The following is a 21,834-nucleotide window of genomic DNA, read 5'->3' as shown; positions in this document are numbered from 1 at the left end:
TCTGGAGTCTGATCACTTACATGAAGATTTGAGAAGTTTTCTAGGAAATGTCATATCACAGAATGTATGTAATCATACAACTGGTTCCTTTCCAAAGCAATATACAAATATTTCCCTGTCTCTTCTACCAAACTTTTTTGTCTCAGGACCTCTTTACCCTCTTAAAATTTATTTAAGACCCCAAAGAGTTTTTGTTTCTGTGGGTTTACGTTTACTGATACTTACCATACTAGACGTGAAAACTAAGACATTTAAAAACTACTTATTATTTCATTAAAACAAGAGTAATAAACCCCCTCCATGTAGGACAAACAACATCTTAAACGAAAAGTAAAAACTATTTTCCAAAACAAAAATATTGGCTAGGAAGAGCAGCATTGTTTTCCATTTTTGCAAATGTCTTCAGCATCTGGCTTAATGGAAGATAGCTAGATTCTCATATCTGCTTCTGCACTCAATCTGTTTTAACTTTCACATGTTGTGCAGACTCTGGAAAAGTCCAATGTACATTCATGAGAGAACAAGAGTAAAAACACAATTAATGTCTTAGTATTATTATAAAAATATTTCTGACCTTGTGGACCCCCTTGAATCTCAAGGATTCCCCAGGGTCCCTGGACAACACTTTGAGAACCACTGCTGTACAGTATTCCACCATTGAAGGACACTGTATGAGTATTTATTGACTGACCAAATTATATTTCAGGCACAGAATTAGGAAGAGTTTATTCACGTATTTGTTCAGCCATCAAAAATAATTTGAGTGTCTGCCAAGGGCTCTCTGTCCTACTTGTTCTCTTACCTCAAGTGAACATCCTCACTGAAATTACAACGTGGAAATCTCAACTTCTAACCAATCAGAGTTTAATATCTCTCTGCACATTCAGTGACAGCAGCAGCTGTTCTATTTTAGGCCCTGTCACATGTAAGTGGAGAACATACAAGTGCAAGTTCAATCTTACAAGATCCTAAGCTGCCCCTAGACATCATTTATCTCAAGGCTCAGATCACAAACCCCATAAAAGGAAAGCTTTTCTGTTCCCTTATGGACCAGATTCTATTTCACCTTATCAATTAAATCGCCACTGATTTTCTTAGCACAAAATCCCTATCGAAAGTCCTATAGTACTACTGGAATTTCTCTTATAACAATTCTCAACTCTGTTTTCTTTTTTTTTTTTTAGAGGAGATGCTGGAATTCTTTTTTTTTTTTTTTTAAGATTGGCCCTGAGCTAATGTGTGTTGCCAATCTTCCTTTTTTTCTCTTCCCCAAAGCCCCCCAGTACATAGTTGTATATTCTAGCTGTAGGTCCTTCTAGTTGAGCTACGAGGGACACCACTTCAGCATGGCCTGATGATCGGTGCTAGGTCTGCACCCAGGGTCCGAACCAGTGAAACCCTGGGCCACTGAAAGTGCGCAAACTTAACCACTTGGCCACGCCACAAGGTGGCCCCTCAACTGTATGTTTTCTATCTTATCTGTTATCTAACTTCTCTCTGTTACTCTGTTGAAGTAAAAGACCACACCTTTACATACCCAGAGAACCTGGTCAGTTCAGAGCATTTACCAGGTATTTAACATATAGTTAGCATAAATGAATATAATTCTGGCTTCTATGAACTCTGAACTTATTTTAAAACAAATCATATAAAATACGGTTATGTTGAGTAACATTTATAAGAAATCTTTAAATATAATCACCGGAATTAAATATTCATTCGCTATAACTAAATACTTGTCACAAAATTTACTTGCTTGGGGTCAGCTGTTCAAGAAATTATTAGGGAAGAATAAATTTTTTTGGATGGTATAATTTCAGTTACAGACATATTTTGAGGATATGCTGGCATATTAGCTGTTAAACATAGAACTAAATATATTCAACCCACTGGAGAGTAGATTATCTTTTATGTTTTTCAACATATAGGATAAAAACTTGGGAGCTGGTTTATCATATACTTTTTCATATGTGTAAAAAAGTTGTAGAGTTTTTAAAATTTGATCAGAGATTTATTCTAAAACAGTGAAACAACTGCTAAAAAAGTTAATGAGTCATACATAATTAACAGTGCTCCCAGTTACTGCCTTAAATCCATTTTGGAACAAGATGGTTATAAATAAACAAGTTTCCAGATTACCGAAAATAACTATATATGTAGAGTTCCAAGACTCTTAGATAACATCTAAAACATTCAATTCTGAGTGTCACCTTTGGAGGATTTAACAAATCCTAAGGGTCTTGGATGATAAGATACAGTCTGGAAGTCATTTTCTATGCAGAATAGTAGTCTCCACATATTTAAAAGGTTCTCATATAGAAAATAGAGTTTGCTTTCTATAACTCTGTAGTATTAATAGGCAGACATGATTCAATTCAAATTAAGAAAATTTTCTAGTAAACAGAGCTGTCTCCAATAATGGAGTAAGTTGTCTTTTGAGGTGGTATGCTCTTTCACTGAATATATTTAAGCTGGAGTTATACAGTCATCCATCAGACAGACTGTTAAAGGAACATCTAACTGTGAAGGAGATAAGACCTCATGATAACAACGTTAAGATCCTTTACAATTCTATAGCCCTCGATATAATTTAAACTATATACTAAGGTTACTTTAAAATGACTTAATGTTTTTAAGAAACAGTGTTACCATCTATTTAAGGCAATTTAAATGTTTACCAGATTTTAAGATTAAAGGAAAACCAAAGAAGAGAAAAATACAAATCACAAAGGATACTGATATATTTCCTCCATGTTCAAAGTATGTACTAAAGATAGCATACTATGAACCCACAAAGAACAGCTCTTTATTAAAGCTTATTTGCAAAACTTACCAGAATTCTGTTGGATTCCCCATCGTACTCTCATCCTGAATTGCCGGGCACCACTTTGCTGGAGTCTTCTATTTAGTCTCGGAAAATTCTGCTTCTTTCCTTCCTTTCGATTCAATTTGATGATATCATCTGTGATAGAAGAAATGTGATGATTATTTTAACTTAATGACACAATTACTCTGTCTCTCTTTTTTTTTAAAGATTGGCACCTGAGCTAACAACTGTTGCCAATCTTCTCTTTTTTTGTTTTTTGTTTTCTCCTTTTTCTCCCCAAATCCCCCCACTACAAAGTTGTATATTTTAGTTGTGTGTCCTTCTAGTTGTGGCATGTGGGACGCTGCCTCAGCATGGCCTGATGAGTGGTGCCATGTCTGCGCCCAGGATTCCAACCGGCGAAACCCCGAGCTGCCAAAACAGAGCTCCTGAACTTAACCACTCGGCTACAGGGCCGGCCCCATCTGTCTCCTTTTCTAGTTGATAGATTTCCTATGTTCCTAACTTCTTTTCTACTTTGAAAGCACTTCCATAAGAGGATAATAATGATAAGAAGATAAAAGCTCTAATCAGCCAATATACTAGGAGCACTGAAAAAAGGTTTTGTAGGAAAAGTTCAAATCAATAGCCCAGAGCAGATCTACCAATTAATGAAGATTTGTTATCCATAGTATTTCTTTCCCCGATAAATGTAAATAAGCGAAAGTCTGATTACAAAAATTATTCATACTTATTTTTCATAATCACAGAAGTCTCCAGTTTTTAAAGATGACCACCTTTCAATAAAACCATAGGTGGCCAAAAAATAAATCATTCAATTAAAACATTAAATTTCTAAGTTCAGCTCAATACAGCAAATATTTATGGAGTATATACTATGTGCAATGAATACAGATGGCAAGCTGTGCTGTAAGAAACAAAGGAAAGTAAAATATCGTCCCTGCTCTCAATAAGTTTAAAATTACTGATGGAAACAGACATGTAAATGGTAAATACAAAATTAAACAAGTACCATAAAAAAGATAAAGTACAAGAAGAAAATACTATTAGTTCTCTACTCCACTAGCAAAGTAATTCAGAGTTTCCTTTCCTTTCTCTGCTGATCTAAGCCTCATTATTTCCAAAAACACTTTCAAACTCCCCAAAGTAATTCACAAACACCACATTGTTCAAATTCCACAACAGAAAAACGTAAAGATTACGAAAGTAAATGTACTCCAAATTCCTATTTGCATCTGTTAAAAGGAAGTTACTAGAAGCCAAAAATACTCATTTTAGAAATATCCATTTTTCCACAGTCTCAACTCCAACATTAATTTTAATGATTGATAAAGAAAATAAACTAAAGAAATTGAACATGGTCAACAACAACTTAATAAAATTTAACAAAACTAATTAACCTCAGTTATGTTTTCCAAAGTGCTCTAAACACATAATCTAACAATTATATTAATATAATTAGTCTTTTCTGAAGTCAAAGAAGGAAATATAGATAATAGGGATCCTTTCTTACATATTACTACTCTATCTCATCTACCTGCTATCTTTAAGACTCTCAATCACATTCAAACAAATACTTGAATAAAATCATTCAAATGTCCCCCAAAGTACTTCCTTATCTCCTTGAGATCAATCCTTCAACTACAAGAGTTCATCAAAGTTAAAGACACTCAAAAACAGTTTAAAAAAAAAAAAAAGGTTTCATGAACATCAGATACATGAACTTAAATTTTCAGTGAGCAGAAAGGGAAAACTACAGTCAGAAAGACACTACTTTGGAAATACTACTTTCTTTTTACAAGATGCTACTTCTTCTTCACCAGAAGTCTGAAATCTCAGAGCCATGAGAGCAAACCAAAGAAATGAATTTGGTCTGGGGACCATTAAAAAAAAAAAGCAGAGTATACTTTTGACTAACCAGGTTAATTTTAAAGAAGAGCATTATGGAATATAACATAACTAAACATTAAAAGTAGCAATGCATATCAAACATAACATTTTGTTTTATATTTAAACATTTTATTGTCTAAATCCTCAAGTTAAATGTGGCAGAGAGGATTCTTCTAATTCAAAAGAAGAAAATGGCTTTCTCCTACTCAAGGAGTAGATAGGGTAGGTAACAGAAGGAAAAAAAATACCAAACCATTACGATGAACTACTTTTATAAGTTTCTTTTATAACACTAAGGGTATATACACGGTAATAATAATACTAGTAACTGAGTACTAACAGGCATTCTTCTGACATGTATTCATTTAATTCTCACAATTCTATGAAATTATTATACTACCCATTTTCAAATTAAGAAACTGAGCCACAATAAGGCCAGTTTATCGGTAACCAGAATTAGATTCTAAAACCTCTCCAGGTACGATCACAAAGCATAATATTCACAATATATTCACAAAGCATAATAACTGTGAAATAGATATCATTTCTTCATCCCATCTCTGTAAAATTCTCATCAAAAAAAAAAAAAGGCACCTGACAGAATGCTGTATGTTCTTGGAGAGGAGAAAAAGGGCCAAGCTCTACTTTAGCCATCCACAGCTCTGCATTTCTACCTATTTAGAGAAGTTTTCTTCACTTGTACATCCTAATGACCAAACAAAATACATACAAAAAACCTAGAAACTTAAGAAACGTATTGGTTATGAAAACACACGTTTAACACTTCCTACAACAGCTAAAGCTTGGGGCCCTAGAGCCAGACTGAAATCCTGGCTCCACCACTTACTTGTTGTTTGAATTTAGGGAAGCTATTTAATTTCTCTACACCTCAGGTTTTGTAAAATGGGAATAACAATAATAGCTTAGTGTGTGTATATGTCATACAATGCTTACTGTGTACCAGGTACTGTTCTAAACGGTTTATATATGCCTACTGGCTCATTTAATACAACCACCCTCTGAGGCAGACAAGCACAGTTATGCACCTTTTTACAGATGAGGCACTGAGAAGTCATCTGCCCATGACCACATGGCTAATAAGTGGCAGAGGCAGGATTTGAACGGGGACAGCGTGGTTCTGGATTCTAGGCTCTTTCTCAACAGGAGCTCATACCTCATAGAACGGTTATTATGAGGATAAACCGAGTTACAGATAAAATGCTTAGTCCAGTGCATGGCAGGTAGTAAGCATCAATAAATATCCGTTATTATACTTTTTCTTGGCCTTATTAACTCAAAAGATTTCTCATTTCTATAGCGTTCATTATTGACTAGCAGTAAGACAAGACGAGGCCAAACCTATTATTTCTGATGATTTAGTTAATTCATATACTGGGATCTGACTCGTGGCAATCAGAGAAACCAAGAGTTCTTGACTTTTGACTAAACCTTTGCAGATAAACCACAACAAGAGAAAGCTACCATCCTCGGAAAAGTTACACAGCGGCACCCATGAGTCAGGTACTTCTCAAATATCCAGAAAACTGTGGGCCACAGAAACAGCAGGCAGCTGACCACATCTAACACCATGACTTGAATCCCGGTAAAAACGGGATTACTTTTTAACCAGCTGAGCCGAACAGAGAGACTAGTGCCTCAGTAGAGTTCGGTGGGAATTTTTAATTGAATCACCAGTCCTCCCGATTTTCACACGATCCTCACCAAACCACTCCCCCCTTCTACGTGCTAGACTCCGCGCCGTACCCGGCTCCCGTCAACCCTCGTAATTGTCCACCTCCCCCCCCCCCCCCCGCCCCCGGTTTCTGCTTCATAATTTTCTAATCAACGAACCGGGAGGCCTGGCTAAGGAGAACGCGCTTCCCTAGCGCCGCCTAACACAGCACCATCTGATGAAGTCCCTGCCTGGCGCTGTGTTCCGTCTGCCACACGCTCCCGGGTCGGCGCCCCGCGGGCTGGCGCCTGTCACAGCGACAACTCTCGGGGGCGTCCCTCCGCTTCTCCCACAGCGCCAGGCAGAGGCCGGGCGCAGAAACGGCCAACCAGCCCCTCTCGGGCAGCACGGATTTCCAAGGCGCGCAGCCCCGCCGGGGCTCTCCAGGAGCCTCCTCCGGAGGGAGAGCTTAGGCGACCTTCCCCTCTCCCCGAGAACGCCCACCGCCAACACGCTCCAGGCAGCCCCGCCGAGCGATCCTCACAAAGAGCCGGCTCACCCGCGAGTGGTAGCGCCTCTTGGGGGGGAAACGGTCCGCACCCCTGGCCCCTCCAACCGTCCGGGCCCAGGCGCCCCCCGCCCCCACAGCCCCTCCTCAGACAGCCCAGCCGCGGGGACGCCCGGGTCCCTCCGGCTCGACCCCCGCACCAGCCTGTCCAGCCTCCGCGCCCAGGGCCCTCCCCTGGTTCCGCCCACCCGTGAGAAAACTCGATCGACAACGGCGGCCAACTGCCCCTTCCCCCACAAACCGCGGGACTTGGTTCCACCCAGCCCTCCCCCCACTCCAACTCGGTCCAACTCGGCTCCTCACCCAAAGACATATCAATTTTGTCGAGGTTTTCATTGCTGCGGGCTTTCGGTGGCGCCGACGGGGTAGCCGTGGCTCCCACTAACCGGGTACCAAACCGGTTCATGACTCGAGACGTCGCGCCGGGACCGACAGCCGTGAAGGCCAGAGGCTGAGGCCTGCCACCTCCCACTCACGCACGCAGGCTCGCCGCACCGACGGAGCGCGCACGCGTGCTGGCGGCCTCCTCTCCCTCCCACCCGCGGCTGCGGGCGGGCTACAGAGACGAGCGGCCGACGAGAGTCGCCCCACGCGGGGACTCGCTCCTAGCGGCCCTTGCCGGACGGGAGGAAACACTGCACCCGCAGCTCTGGGCGCCTGCAAGGGCTGCTGTTTTGGCAGTTCGCTTTTCAGCCCAAGTTGGGGGGTGCAGGACCCTGAGCACTTCAGAATCACATGCCTTAGATGAGATCATGTTCCTCCGTGTCCTTCGAGTCCCTCCTGCTACAGAAGGGCCCCCTAAGCTTTGGTACACACGAACTTTTCACACCCCACTGCAATGCAGCCTCTGAGGCAGGACAGACCCCTGCGAGTGTAGATTGCAGAACCGCGTCCCAGCTCTCCTCTCCCTAGCCAGCTCCTCCACCTGCAGCATGCGGAGTCGCCACGACTGGACGCCAAGCAGAGGCTGCAGTCACAATTCTTGCGTCACCTTACCTTACCAATGAAAGTGAATGCTTACGTTTCCCGTATCTGTACCACTTCTCAACTGGCACTCAAAACATTTTGCATAGTACTAGCTACCTTAATAAGACCTCATCTTCCCTTGGGAGAGGGGTAAGTACGCACCTCTGCTTATTTGACTGCATTTTTCTCTAATTCATTTGCATTTGGAATTGATAGGAGGATTCATTTTCTTTCCAATCATCCCTATAGGAAAACTTTTTAATATTTCATGAATTCCTACGTAATAACCTTTTTTTCCCCTATGTACAAAATGTGATATTCCCTCTCTTCTTACCTCCTTCTCCTCCTTTAAAGTAACTGCGTTTGTGTGGAAGCATTTAGGTTATGTCATCGTCATAACAGTTTAAATTATCTAAGACATTTACGTCTAAGGAAAAAATCAAGGGCAGGTATTCTGTCCCTTTAGAAATCTCTGCCACCTTCCTCCTCTCTACTTCTTAAAATGTCTTTTTGCATAGAAACGAATCGGTGACCTAAAGTATCTCAAAACCACAGTAGCCTGTACTTAATTTAGTTTTTCCCCAAGACAAAAATATAACCATATAAGAAGAGTGAATCATCCGAGAACACACCGATGAAGGGGTACAACAGACTTTAATGGTGGAGGACGGGCTCAGAAAGACCCAAGAACAGTATTCAGCATGCCAAGAAGAGTAGCATGTATGCTCTTAGCACAATGTGCTTCATTTTATTACTGTTCCACCCTACAGCCATCACCGCTTTCCCAACTGCTAAGAACTAGGGAAAGTGGGTTATAGAGCTGGTAGTACATGGGAGACCTAGGTTTTATTGAGTGTTACCTTTCTCTCACTTCAGACCTTCAATGGGTGAACTTGGGAGAGTGTCTGGGCCTCATACTCCTCTTCAAAACAAGCAGGTAGTTATACTAAATTATGTAACTAAATAAAGAATCCTAAGATTCCTTACAGTTCTAAAATCTCCTAAGTACAAGACATTTTTCTCCACACTATCCTTCTCTCACTAGAAATAACTTCTACAGTCTCTGCTTATTTGTGGGAGTAAACTACAAGGAGGAATCTTAGGTTAAGTTCTTAATTTTGTGGAAGAAAATTAATGCATTTAGAGTTTGAATGCATTTTGTACTTCAGATATTTATAGGATAATAAAAATCCCAAATGTTTAAAATCCTCCCACCACCAATATATAAAGATTTCCTTTTATACTGGTCTCCCCAAACCTGAAGCCCCATCCAAAAGCTCCTTAGCTCTAAAGGGAACATGCTGCAATAATTCATTAAGCAATCCTAGCTGCTGTGTTTCAGACTCTCAGGTTTGCCCAAGGGCTGAAGGTCTCAGAGTCTCAGTGCAATCACCCAGATTCCAAAGGGAAAAACAAGAAAACAAGAGGCAATGTAGGTAAGGATAGGTCAGTCACGCACAAAACAATACAAAATAAAACAGCAACCTGAGACACACACAGCAAAAGTGAAGAGGGAGACAAGCCAAGAAATCAGAACTGGGGCTTGTCCAAGAAGTTGATCAGCCAGCTACAAGGGCTGGTATTAAAAGGTCAACCCTGCAATTTTCTGGGGCAGAAGATGCAGCTATTCATTTAATCATATATTCATTGAGCACCAGGAACAGTAATAGGCCCTCGGGATAAAATGGTGAGCAGGACAGATGCAGTCCTTATCTCCACACAGCTTGCAGAGCAGAAAATATGTTCTGAGCACCCACTGTGAATAAGGCACTGTGCTGGACACTGAGCAGGCAGCCTTTGTCTAGAGTACAGCAGTTCAGCAGCTTCATCTAAGTCAAAATAAACAGAGGCTTCAAGCGGCTGTCCTTTTCAGAGGCTTGATTTCATACAATGTAGATATGACGGCATCTAGGATTGCCAGATAAAATACAAGACCAGTTAAATTTGAATTTCAGATAAACAGTGAACAATTGTTTAGTATAAGTTTGGTCCAGGTTTCAGATAAACAGCAAATTTTTTTACTATGATATGTTGCATGCAATATTTCAGATATATTTATGCTAAACAATTATTTGTTGTTTATCTGAAATTCAAATTTAACTTGGAGGCTTAAATTTTTGTTTGCTAAATCTGGCAGGCCTAACGACATCGTACTTTTCTATTAACACTTTCTGGCTCTTTTCTTTTCTTTTCTTTTTGAGGAAGATTGGCCCAGAGCTAACAGCTGTTGCCAATCTTCTTCTCTTTGCTTGAGGAAGATTGTTCCTGAGCTAAAATCTGTGCCAATCTTCCTGTATTTTATGTGGGATGCTGCCACAGCGTGGCTTGATGAGCAGTGCTAGGTCCACACCCAGGATCCGAACCTGCAAACTCCAGGCTGCCGAAGCGGAGTGCGCCAACTTAACCACTACACCTCTGGGCCGGCCCCTCTGGCTCTCTTTTCATAATGTGCATAGAGATCTACCTTCTCTTCAAAAGTAAGCACAACTCTTATGTATTTCATACTTTAACTTGTTTTTATTAGTTTGATATGTCTTTTAAGTCCCTCTTTTTTCAGCTATATTGAGGTATTGTTGATGGACAGTAAAAGACATATATTAAAGTGTGCAGTTTATACAGGTATGTGGTGTATATACCTGTGAAAACACCACTGTAATCAGGATAATAAATATATCCATAATCTCCAAAGTTTTCACTTGCTTCTTTGTAATCCCTTCCCCCCAACCACTGCTTGAGCAACCACTGATATTTCTGTCAATATAGATTAATTTGCATTCTCTAGAATTTTATATAAATGGACTCATAAAATATATACTCTTTTTTTATCTGGATTATATATTACCTAGCATAATTGTTTCCAATCTGTATGCCTTGTATTCTTTTTCTTGCCTTATTGCACTGACTGAGGACTCCAGTACCATGTTTAATAGGAGCAGTGAAAGTAGACATCTTTGCCTTGTTCTCAACCCCAGGGGGAAAGCATTCAGTCTTTCACCATTAAGTATGATAATCAGATTTTTTTGTACATGCCTTTTATCAGATTGAGGAAGTCCCCTTCTATTCATGGTTCGATAAGAATTCTAATCCTGAGTGAATGTTGAATTTTATCTAATGCTTTTTCTGCATCTATTGAGATGACCAAATGGATTTCTTTTTAAATTTATTAATATGGTGAACTACATTGACTGGTTTTCAAATGTTGAACCATCTTTGCGTTTCTGGGATGAACCTACTTGGTTATGGTGTATTATCCTTTTGATTTGTTGTTGGATTTAAGTTGCTAATATTTTGTCAAGGATTTTGTTTCTCTTTTCATGAGTGATATTGGTGTGTAATTTCCTTTCTTGCAATGTCTTTGTCTAATTTTAGTTAACAGTTCTTTTGTGTTTCAGAAGAGGATTTTTAGAATTCATATGTTGATGTAATTTGTATTATTACTAGTATAATAAGGGAGTTAGGCACAATTTGTATTGTATGTAGCTATAATATATATTAGTTAGGTATAACTATTAGTTGTTATACCTAACTCCCTTAAGCTACTTGTACCCACAGTACAGTTTTTCTTCTCTTTTCTGCTCAATTCTTCTCATTCTACCCCCTTTGTCACTGTTTTCTGCTGCAGTAGCTTTTTCTTTGCCGCTTTGCTGTAGCTTCCTGTTTCTCTTTTGTGTTGCCCTTCTCCTTTGTTCTAAGCTTTTGCTGTTCTGGTCTTTGCCTTTTTATTTCAGGATATATGCATTCATTTATTCAATCAGAGTTTGAGTTCCTACTCTGCAAGACACTGTGCTCCAGCGCAGTGATACAGCCGAGAACAGGACAGGCAGGGTTGCAGGCATAGCTGGAGGCATTACTGGTCTCCAGCTCCCTGACCACTGGTTTTCTCTGACTAAGGAATCTGCTCTGGGTAGATAGGGGAACTTGAAGGGGAATTTTTTCTGGACTCATGGGTGGGCCTCTAGCTCACTCGTAAATGTTAGCCTTGTCTTCTCTGGGCAGGGTAGGTGTCCTGAAAACCAAGGGTTCTAGGTCAAGTCACTGAATGACTAATTGTGGAATTTTCTAAAGCTACACAAATTTACATAAATCACACAATTTCCCCCTATGTACAAAAAGATTGTTTCTTTTTAAAAAGATATCCTGGATTTCCTATGTGATTGGTAGTCTAGGAAGGCTCTGGAGAGCTAGAGTTCTAGGGCCTTGTGGCCTCGTAGGCATTCTCCCTTCCCCCCCTGCTTCTCTCCTTGGCCTCCCGGCTCCGGGATAAAGAGGCCAGGCTGGACTGTGGACTCACTCTCCTCCCTCTCTTTCCCTCAGTAGAAGATCCCTTCTCTTGGCCTAGCTTTATCCAGGTAGAGTTGCAGGGAACTGGGAAGGGACAAAGTGAACTTTCCTCAAATGTGGTAAGGGTTTGCTCAGTCCAGAAATAAGATTTTTGAAATTTTCATTGTAACTTTCTAAATTCTGAGTTTGTATGCATTGCCTATGGCTGGCAATGAGCTTTCCTATATCAGTGAATAAATGAACGAATACTAAATGCTTAAAGGAGATGGAAATGTTGCTGTAAAGACAAAATAGAAACCAATCAATTAAAACTTGACAAAATTCTTCAAAAGCTTTTAGAATCACCCCATCTGATACTGCTATAAGCTTTATTCAAAGAAATAAGAGAAAAGAAAAGAAAAAGAATTTGGTAAATAAGTAAATTTGGTAAAATCAGTGAATTGGTCATTTGGCAAAATTGGCTAAAGACTTCTAAAAATGCTAAACTGTGTGAAAAAAATTAATTAATTACAAATACGTTCAAAATTAATCATTATAAGCTAAGAATTTCCTATGTGAAACACTAAAATTTTAGCTCTATTGATCAGGATACAGTCATAAGAAAAACAAAACCATACTAAGATCCATGTCTATTTTTTAAAACTTGTCTTTTTTTTATAGGATTTTTTAAATCCTTGCCTATTTTCAAATCTAGAGAAGTTGCAAAAACAGCGCAATAAATACTCATATACACTTCATCAAGATTCACCAATTATTAAAGTTTGGCCACATTGGCTTTCTCTCTATATAGATAGCTAGCTATAATTGTTATTATTTTTTGTTGTTGGACAATCTGAGAATAAGTTGCAGACGTCACGACTCCACAGAATATATCTCTAAGGATATCCTTTACATAACCATGCTAAAATGATCAAATTTAGGAAATTTAGCATTGATGCATTTCAATTATATAAACAGCAGCACTGTTTACAATATCAAAAACCTGGAAACAACCCAAATGCCAATCAATGAACGACAACATCAATAAACTGGTGTACAGTTCATATTCAAATGTTGCAAATTAATCCAATGAAGTCCTTTACAGCAATTTTGATTTTCCAATCTAGGATCCAACCCAGGTTCACATGTTGCATCTTTGTCCTGCCTCTTTCGTCTCCTCTAATCTGAAAAAATTTGTCAGCCTTTCTTAGTCTTTTATGATATTTACACTTTTGAAGGTTGAAGGCAGTTGTTGCCTAGATTCTCCTTCAGTTTGGTTTTGTCTTACTGTTACCCTGTGATTAGATTCAGGTTATTCACTTTTTTTTTGAGGAAGATTAGCCCTCAGCTAACTACTGCCATGCCTCCTCTTTTTGCTGAGGAAGCCTGGCCCTGAGCTAACATCCGTGCCCATCTTCCTCTACTTTATATTGTGGGATGCCTACCACAGCATGGTGTGCCAAGTGGTGCCATGTCCGCACTCGGGATCCGAACCAGCAAACCCCGGGCCGCCGAGAAGCAGAACGTGTGAACTTAACTGCTGCGCCACTGGGCCGGCCCCAGGTTATTCCCTTTGGTCAGGAATACTGCGTAAGTGATTTCGTGTTCCTCTCAGTGCCTGGCATCACGAGGCACATGATGTCATTTTGTTTTATTATTGGTGATCTTAACTTTGATCACCTGGTTAAGGTGATACCCACCAGATTTCCCCACTGTAAAAGTACCCTTTTTCCCATTTATAGTGAATAAGTAATCTGTGGGGAGATATTTTGAAACTGTATAAATATCCTGTTTCAGAATAAATTTCACTAACGGCTTTAGCATCCATTGGTGATTCTTGCCTGAATCAATTATTACTATGGTGGTTACAAAATAGTGATTTTCTAACTCTACACTTATCAGTTGACATTCTAGTGTGAAAAAGAGCTTTCCCTTCCCCCCTTTCTTCCTTCCTTTTTCTATTTATTTATTTCTTTGCACATATATATTTTTATATATACATATAAACTTTCCATAGATATTCAGGGACTCATTTTGTGTTACAAATTCTATTCCAGGGGCCGGCCTGGTGGCATAGTGGTTAAGTTCGTGTGTTCTGCTTTGGTGGCCCAGGGTTGGCAGGTTCAGATCCCAGGCACGGACCTAGCACAGCTTGTCAAGCCAGGCTGTGGCGTCATCCCACATAAAGCAGAGGAAGATTGGCACAGACGTTAGCTAAGAGACAATTTTCCTTAAGCAAAAAGAGGAAGATTGGCAACTGATGTTAGTTCAGGGCCAATCTTCCTCAAAAAAAAAAAAATCTAGTCTGAAAAGCAAACGGATGAAGAGTCTAAGGACTGTGCTTACCTTTGAGAAGAATATAGTTATTTATACATTTCATGAATTAACTCATTTTGATGCTCAAATTGTTTTTGACTTGGCCAATGGGAGACATCACTTAGCTTTTAAAATGTGAATATTTTTTAAATGCTAAGAATAATTTTAGTAAATGTAATAAAAAAGAACATATTCATAACTATATTGATATTTGTTGAATATATTTGAGGAAATTATTTCTTAAAACCAAGTTTTTGACAAATAGGTAAATGTAATGAATTTTAAAAATCTGCTATTTGAATAACTGATTCTTGAGTGAAATTGGCTTTCTGCCAGTGGTATGCTAGGACCTACTACTTTTTGTATAAAAGCAGCATCCTAGTGATCTTGAAAACAAATTGGTAAAGATCAAATAAATTTCTTCAGGTTTTTTTTTTTAAGGTTTTTTTTTATTCTTTTTTCTTTTTCTCCCCAAAGCCCCCTGGTACATAGTTCTATATTCTTCGTTGTGGGTCCTTCTAGTTGTGGCATGTGGGACGCTGCCTCAGCGTGGTTTGATGAGCAGTGCCATGTCCGCGCCCAGGATTCGAACCAACAAAACACTGGGCCGCCTGCAGCAGAGCACGCGAACTTAACCGCTCGGCCACGGGGCCAGCCCCATTTCTTCAGGTTTTTTGACTTTTAAAATATTAATTAATTAATTCAGCAAGTAGTTACTAAGTAAGGCCATTACATTAAACGACACTTTTGAACTTTGATGCTTATTTTTGCATATTTGACAATTTTTTGCATTTGGACCCCAGATGCACAAAACTGGATTAATCATAATCCTTGTTTCATGACATACTCTCATCATTTTCCGTACATGGCCCATTTTCATTTGTTTAATTATTTTAAATAACTGATTATAGCTTGTTATGACTTCATAACTATTAGTTATTTTAAAAGCTATGGACCTACAAACCCACCACTCAAAACAAAATCTAGAACAGACAATAACCCTATGACCTAGAAATTCCACTTCTAGGTATGTACTCAAAAGAAACCCTTGCTTATCTACAAGAGGAGACATGTACAAGAATGTTCAAAGCGGCACTGTTTACAATAGCAAGAATCTGGAGACAATCCAAATATCAATCAATGAAAGACAGCATGAATAAACTGGTGTATTCACACAATGGACTATAATATAGCAGTCAAAATCAATGAACTATAGTGACACACAACAATATGAATAAATCTATCAATGTAATATTAAGCAAAAAAAGTAAAGCCCCAAAGAAAAAATACAGCTTAATACCCTTTTTATAAAGTTAAAACACAAAAATTTTAAAAATAATATTTTTTTAGGAATGTAGTCAGATACAAAGAAACTATATCAAAAGGGAAGCAGTGGAATCATAAACAAGGGATTCAGTATATGGCTACCTGGGGTGAGGGGAGAGAAAACATGGCTAGTGTAGGTTATTGCCATGTTTATTAACTGACTACTTTAAAGAAAATATGTGTAAACCCAGACTTGGGCATATGAGGAAAATCCTATTTTCTAGAACTTTTATTACAATTTTAGTTCTAGAATTTCCTGATAAAGCTGACTTTCATGTAAATGTATGTTAAGATCATGTGGGATTAATTTGGGATTATACTGTATGCCAACAAATAAAGTTCATACATTTGTAGAAACAGAAGGCAGTGAAATCCTAGTAACTAACACTGCTCCTTTCTTAAAAAGTATAACCCTTTAGCAGGAAAATATGAGAAAGTTTGAACAAAGAGTAAGTATTTTTTATATACATGGAAGTTTGAAATCTTAATTTGCAATAAAAGGCTCTTTCATTTCTCTTTTAATTCACAGACAAAAAAGTTTTCTCAAGTTTGAAAATTCCTGAAAGTCATATCATTTTTAAAAGAGCAACTAGTTTTTTATGGAATTAACCTTGATCCCTTGCTCACAGAGTTGTGCTGATTCCATTGCCTTACCACTGCTCTAATCCAAACCTCCTTGCTCCCTACAGCCACCACCCTAGTTTAGTCCTGGGCTTGCAAACTAGCAACCCAAAGGCCACATTCAGCCTACAGACAAACTTTTTTGGCCTGCATGATGTTTACAAATGTTTAATTTGTTGCCAATATTTAAAAATTTGGAAAGTGTACTTAAAAATGCAGATCCTAGCTTCTTTATAAAAATGAGAGAACCTGGCAGCTCTAGGCCCATATGCCCATTTGGCAACATTCAATTATAGTGAAGGTGAGACTTTCCTTCTTGGATGAGGCATGTGGTTTCCAGTTCAGAGAGTTTCTGCCATTCTCCTACAAACTGGCTCACTTCATCACTGGCATTACCATCTTGGCCCCTTTAGGGACTTTCAATCTCCTCTCATATCTATTCTTCTGCCCTTATCTCCAACATAGGACATACCACATTCGCTCTCCACATTGTCCAAAGTAGCTTTCTAAGCAGGTTTGATCAAATCACTCCTTGATTTGCATATGCTTGCTTTGCTCCTAAATGTTTTCTGGATACCACTCAAACTCCTTAGAATGGCACTTCATGATCCGGCCTGCCTGTTCACCCACATCATTCTGTTCCCCACCTCTTCCCAGCTCTGATTACTACTTGGAACCAGCAGTTCCCAAACCAGCGTGCGTCCTCATACCTGTGCTGCTCTCTCCACCTCCTCTTCCCTTCTTCTCCTGGCTACCTCATACTCATCCTTGAAAACTCTGTCCTGATATCAATCCTCCAGAAAACCTGCCCCCAAAGCCTTTCCTTCCTGCTTTTTCTTTGTGATGCCAAAGCAACATGTGGCCTTCAGTTTCTAAGCTCTTCGTTGAAATGCTTGAGATCCCCAAACACCACCAACAGGTGCTAAATCAGGGCAGGCAGAAGTGGGGTTAACCGCCCTTGGATTCAGCCCAGCGTCGTCTCCTAGTTTGATCTCTGACCGAGTCCGGTCCCAAGAGTGAAGTGTGACAGGAGTGTGTAAGTGTCCACAGTGGTACCGGATCTTGAGACTATCGTTGGCGGGCATTTCAGATCCGGGTTCCTATCCCACAGCACGCCCGCAAGCACTCGCCAACCGTCTGCTATCGGCCGCAAGCGCGGCCTCACCTTGGATAGGGTGGTGCATGCCGGGAGTGGCCGGGTCTTCGAGGTGCCTGCTGGGAGTTGAAGTTCTAGGAGCCGGAAGTGGGGGTGGCAGGGTTGGAAACCGCGGCTGAGGCAGCAGTGACCGCCGCTGCCTCAGCCCGGGTGCGGTGGCTCACCCTGAGCCCACACGCCGTGGGTGCCTCCTCCGTTCCCGGGGGGAAGTCCGGGAGCGCTGAGGGGCGACACGGCAGGGACGCCTCTCTTCAGAGAGGAGGCGACGTCGCAGCCCCGGATGCGGCCAGAGGGCGCGGGAATGGAGCTTGGCGGCTGCGAGGACCGCCTCCCTGAGGACAGCAGGTGGGCTGGGAAGGGGCCGGGGGTCGGGGGCAGCTGGATGCGCCGAAGCACCAGGAGCGTGGGCTGGGCTCGGAGAGCATGGGGAGAAGTGCTGGGAGCGACAGACAGGAGGGCGACTGCTGTGGGCGACTTGTTTTGGAAGAAATTCTGAAAAGAGGGACGGGCAGGGCGTGGATAGGACGGACGAGGGAAGGGGTTTGGTGAGGGAGGGTGGATGGGATATGTTGAGGGCAGGAGAAGCAGAAGTGGGTGAAGCTCAGCTCCAAGACTGCTGGAGAGGACGTGGCTGTTGGAGGTGCTGTAGTGAGGTTTTATAGGCCGGAGTCTGTAGATAGGAGTAGGGCACAAGGTTGATGCCCTGAGTGAAACTTGCGGTGACAGCAGTCGGGCCAATATTGAGAAGGCTGATGTTGTAAGAATTTCTGAGAGCAAAGGGTAGGCATTGTGGGTGGCCTAGAAGGAAGCTTAGGCAGGGATGAGCGTGAAGCAGAAGGCGACAGGGAGAGCCTGTGCATGAAAGTGGACGATTGTAATGGCAGTGGTGTGGGGGAGGGGGCTTGCTAATGAGACTAGAATTTGTGTGCCTTTTGTTAATGCTGGGTCCTTGTCAGAGAGTGGCAGGACCTCTCTGTCGTTTCCTTTTTATCTTCAAACCCGTCACTCCTTCCCCACAATGTATAAGCAATTTCACATCTATTTATATGGAACTATTGTCATGGAGTTCATACCTTCTAGAAATTCGAAGATTTAAGATTTTAAAAACTACTTTGACTAAATGGTGACTTGGATTCTGTAGAGGTATTTCCTGTGTTTAGAGTTTGCTTCATTAATAACTCTGGTCTTAACCTCTTAAAAATCTGGAATGGTGACAGGATAGAGCAGAAATGTGACTTAAGGGAGTCTTGCTTGACTTTTAAAAACGTTGAGATGTAGTGATGGTCTCAGAAGCAGCTGAGGTCCCGAGACTGGTGGTAGAATATTTACCTCTAAGAAAATACCAACAGGGAAAAATTAATGAGATGTTGTGCCTGGTTGAAGACCTGGCTGTTTTTAAGGGTGACTCCTCTTTTATGTACGCAGCCCTTGGCCTGCTGTGTAAAACTTGGACTGACAGGATTTGGGTTCCTGCCTGAGATCTATGAATGGTGTGTTCAGTGAAACTGAACATCTTACTTCCCTTTTGTGTGTTTCGGTTTCTGCTTATGTATGTTTGGCTATTTATTCTTCCTCCAGATGTCTGTGAATGCTTCATGTAAAAGTTCCCATATAAATTCTAAATAAGTTTTAGAATTATTTTTATTTTTCTCTACCAGTTCATGTGGGAGAGGCCACACTGGAAATTCAAGTTCAAACTTCCTCCCCAACTAGCTGGGTTAGTTGTTTGTTTAATGTTTTTAACAAACACCTATTTACCACATGCCAGGCACTGTTTAAGAGCCTTACAAGTATTAATTTATTTAATCCTCATAACAACTGTATGAGATGGATACTATCATTATCACCATTTAACAGATGAAGAAGCTGAGACATGGACGTAGTAAATACCCTGCCGAGGTCCTACAGTGAATCCTGGTGGAATTGGGATTCAAACCTAGGCAATCTGGCTCCAGAGTCTGCACTTTTAATACTTATACTATGCTGCCTCTCACTATGCTAATATATTGGGACAAAGAAATGTATAAGATAGCGAATTTTATAGCATTCTTTGCCTGTCATTCAGGCCAGTAGGACAGCTCTTTTGGAGGTATCTTTTTCTCTTACTCTTTCTATGGAACTCTAGTCAAAACTTAATTTCAGCTGTGGGATTATCCCCACGAAGTCACTCATATTGTTGCTATAGCCTGTTCTCTGTCAATGGCTGGTTAACTCCAAATGTGTTGTTTAATAGGTTTCATAGCATTGATGGCCTCCTTAGCTCCAAAGAGACATCTGGTGTGTACATGCCTTGTGCCTAGGAATTGGGGCATTGTGGCTGGGTCACTGCAAATCTGATCTTTCTATGGCCAATAAAACACCCAATTCAGAAAAAATCTTCTTGATGAGATGACATCATTTTTATATATAAAGCATAAAACTTTTCAATATATTTTCTGAAAGTAGTTGATGTAGTGAAATGTGCATAAACTTTGTAACCAGATGGACCTGCATTTGAATCCTAGCTTTACTGCTTAACTTGGCTCCTGCTGTCTGAGTGGGGAGAGTAATGCCTTCCTGACTGGTAAGTTGTGAGGATTCAATAAGAATGTTCATGAAGGTCCTCACAGAGTGCCTGGTATGTACTAAGTGCAAAAAATGTCTGCTTGCATCCGCTCCCCAGTTTTCTTGAAATAAGGTGGATGTGTGCTCTTCCAGTTGCTGTTTTCCTTTTTTTTAAAGATTGGCACCTGAGCTAGCATCTGTCGCCAATCTTTTTTTTTTTTTTCCTTTTTCTTCTCCCCAAAGCCTCCCAGTACATGGTTGTATATTCTAGTTGTAGGTCCTTCTGGCTCTGCTATGTGGGACGCCACCTTAGCATGGCTTGATGAGTGGTGCTAGGTCTGCGCCCAGCATCTGAACTGGGGAAACCCTGGGCCACCCAAGCGGAGCGTGCAAACTTAACCACTCGGCCATGGGGCCGGCCCCTCACTTGCTGTTTTCAATGCTATAGTTTGTTCTTCCTCTTTCCATGGCTCCTCTATCTGAGGTCAGCACACTGGGGAGTGGGGTATTGGCCTAGCTTTGACTTCATTCTTGAAGTGTAGTTATGTCATAGGTTCCCGAATTGCTTTCCATCTAGCTAGTTATCACTCTAGCAAAATACTGTAGTGCTTAGGGGTGATACTTCAGTTTCCCCAGGGTTTCCTAAATGCCAGTTGTTGGGAGGTGGTCTGGTGAAACTACTAAAGGAATGGTTCTTCTAGCACTGCTCTGTCACCCTAGATTGCTGTGCAGTCTACTTCTGAGCTTGGAACCCAGCTACATGCACAGTTTTCCTGGTACTGTGATCCAGATAGAGTCAAAATTCAAGTATCAAGATACCTTTTAGTGTCCCCAAAGTAAGCTCATTCCATTGACCAAAACCTTTTCCTCCTCTCTTCTCTCTCTCAGTTAATAGTGTTTTCCACTCAGTCAACGGAGCCAGAAGCCTCAGAGTGGAATTTGATACTTCCCTCTTCATTTCCCATCCAAGCAGTCACCAGATCCCATGAATTCTGTTCCTGATTTTTCTCTTGAAGCTTTATTTTCTTCCTCCATTTCCAAATATGTCAGTTTATAGTACTTAAAAAATCCAGAGAGTAGTATTGCTTCAGGCATGGTCAAATATAGATGCTTAAACAAGGATTTGTCCCTGTCTGTGGGCTTTTTTTCTCAATATGTCGGCTTCATTCTCAAGCAGGGTTTTCTACAGGATACCCTTAGCAACTTCAAGTTTAGAGATCAAGCAAAAAAAAAAAAAAGAAAAGAATGCAATCCCAATAGAGACAGCAAAAGTGAAAATTCTGGGGCTGACTCTTTTTGGACTGAGTTAAGTTATGTTCCTGTTCTTATAATCAGAGTATGGAATACACTGCTCAGTCAGGCCTAAGTTTTGTGACCAACCCTGGATCCTGATGTAAAGCCATACTTTCTTGGAACTTCATGGACCAGAGTAAGTGGCAGAGGGGTGATTACCCTGTGAAAAATCAGGATTCTGTTACCAAAGAAAGAGACATGGACTCTGGGCACATATAGACTATATATTCACTGAAGGCCCTCATCATCTCCCATTGTGGATTATCTCAGTAGCCTTCTAACTAATCACCCAATCTGGACTCAGTCCCCCAATTCCAGACAGCCTCCACACTGCCACCAGCTTAATTTTTCAGAAGCAAAGTTGCTATCATATTTTGCTCAGAAATGTTCAGTTT

At 40.7% G+C, this 21,834-nt stretch overlaps 2 protein-coding genes across 47 annotated transcripts in view; one reads left to right on the top strand and one right to left on the bottom strand.

Moving 5' to 3' along the window:
* FYTTD1 (forty-two-three domain containing 1) overlaps positions 1-7,636 on the bottom strand; it is a 28,989-nt gene extending 21,353 nt beyond the window's left edge. Inside the window, exons 1-2 of the mRNA XM_008518370.2 lie at positions 7,261-7,636; positions 2,834-2,962 (exon numbers count right to left, since the gene is read on the bottom strand). Coding sequence (XP_008516592.1) covers positions 2,834-2,962; positions 7,261-7,363 — 232 coding nt within the window. The 5' untranslated portion in view covers positions 7,364-7,636. The remainder of the gene's footprint in view (positions 1-2,833; positions 2,963-7,260) is intronic.
* Positions 7,592-21,834, top strand: part of RUBCN (rubicon autophagy regulator) — a 68,132-nt gene continuing 53,889 nt past the window's right edge. For 8 of the 46 annotated variants that reach the window (XM_070583566.1, XM_070583561.1, XM_070583557.1 and 5 more), the window contains exon 1: positions 17,664-17,947. In XM_070583566.1, the coding sequence (XP_070439667.1) occupies positions 17,883-17,947 (65 nt within the window). In that variant the 5' untranslated portion in view covers positions 17,664-17,882. Of the gene's footprint in view, positions 8,074-8,799; positions 8,861-17,639; positions 17,948-21,834 lie in introns of those variants that run through there. The other 38 variants (XM_070583565.1, XM_070583560.1, XM_070583550.1 and 35 more) reach the window with 22 other exon arrangements.

This window comes from Equus przewalskii, chromosome 18 (assembly GCF_037783145.1).
Source record: "Equus przewalskii isolate Varuska chromosome 18, EquPr2, whole genome shotgun sequence".
Classification (NCBI taxonomy): domain Eukaryota; kingdom Metazoa; phylum Chordata; class Mammalia; order Perissodactyla; family Equidae; genus Equus; species Equus przewalskii.
Note: the sequence above shows the minus strand (reverse complement) of the source record. Positions and strands in the feature narration are given on the sequence as shown.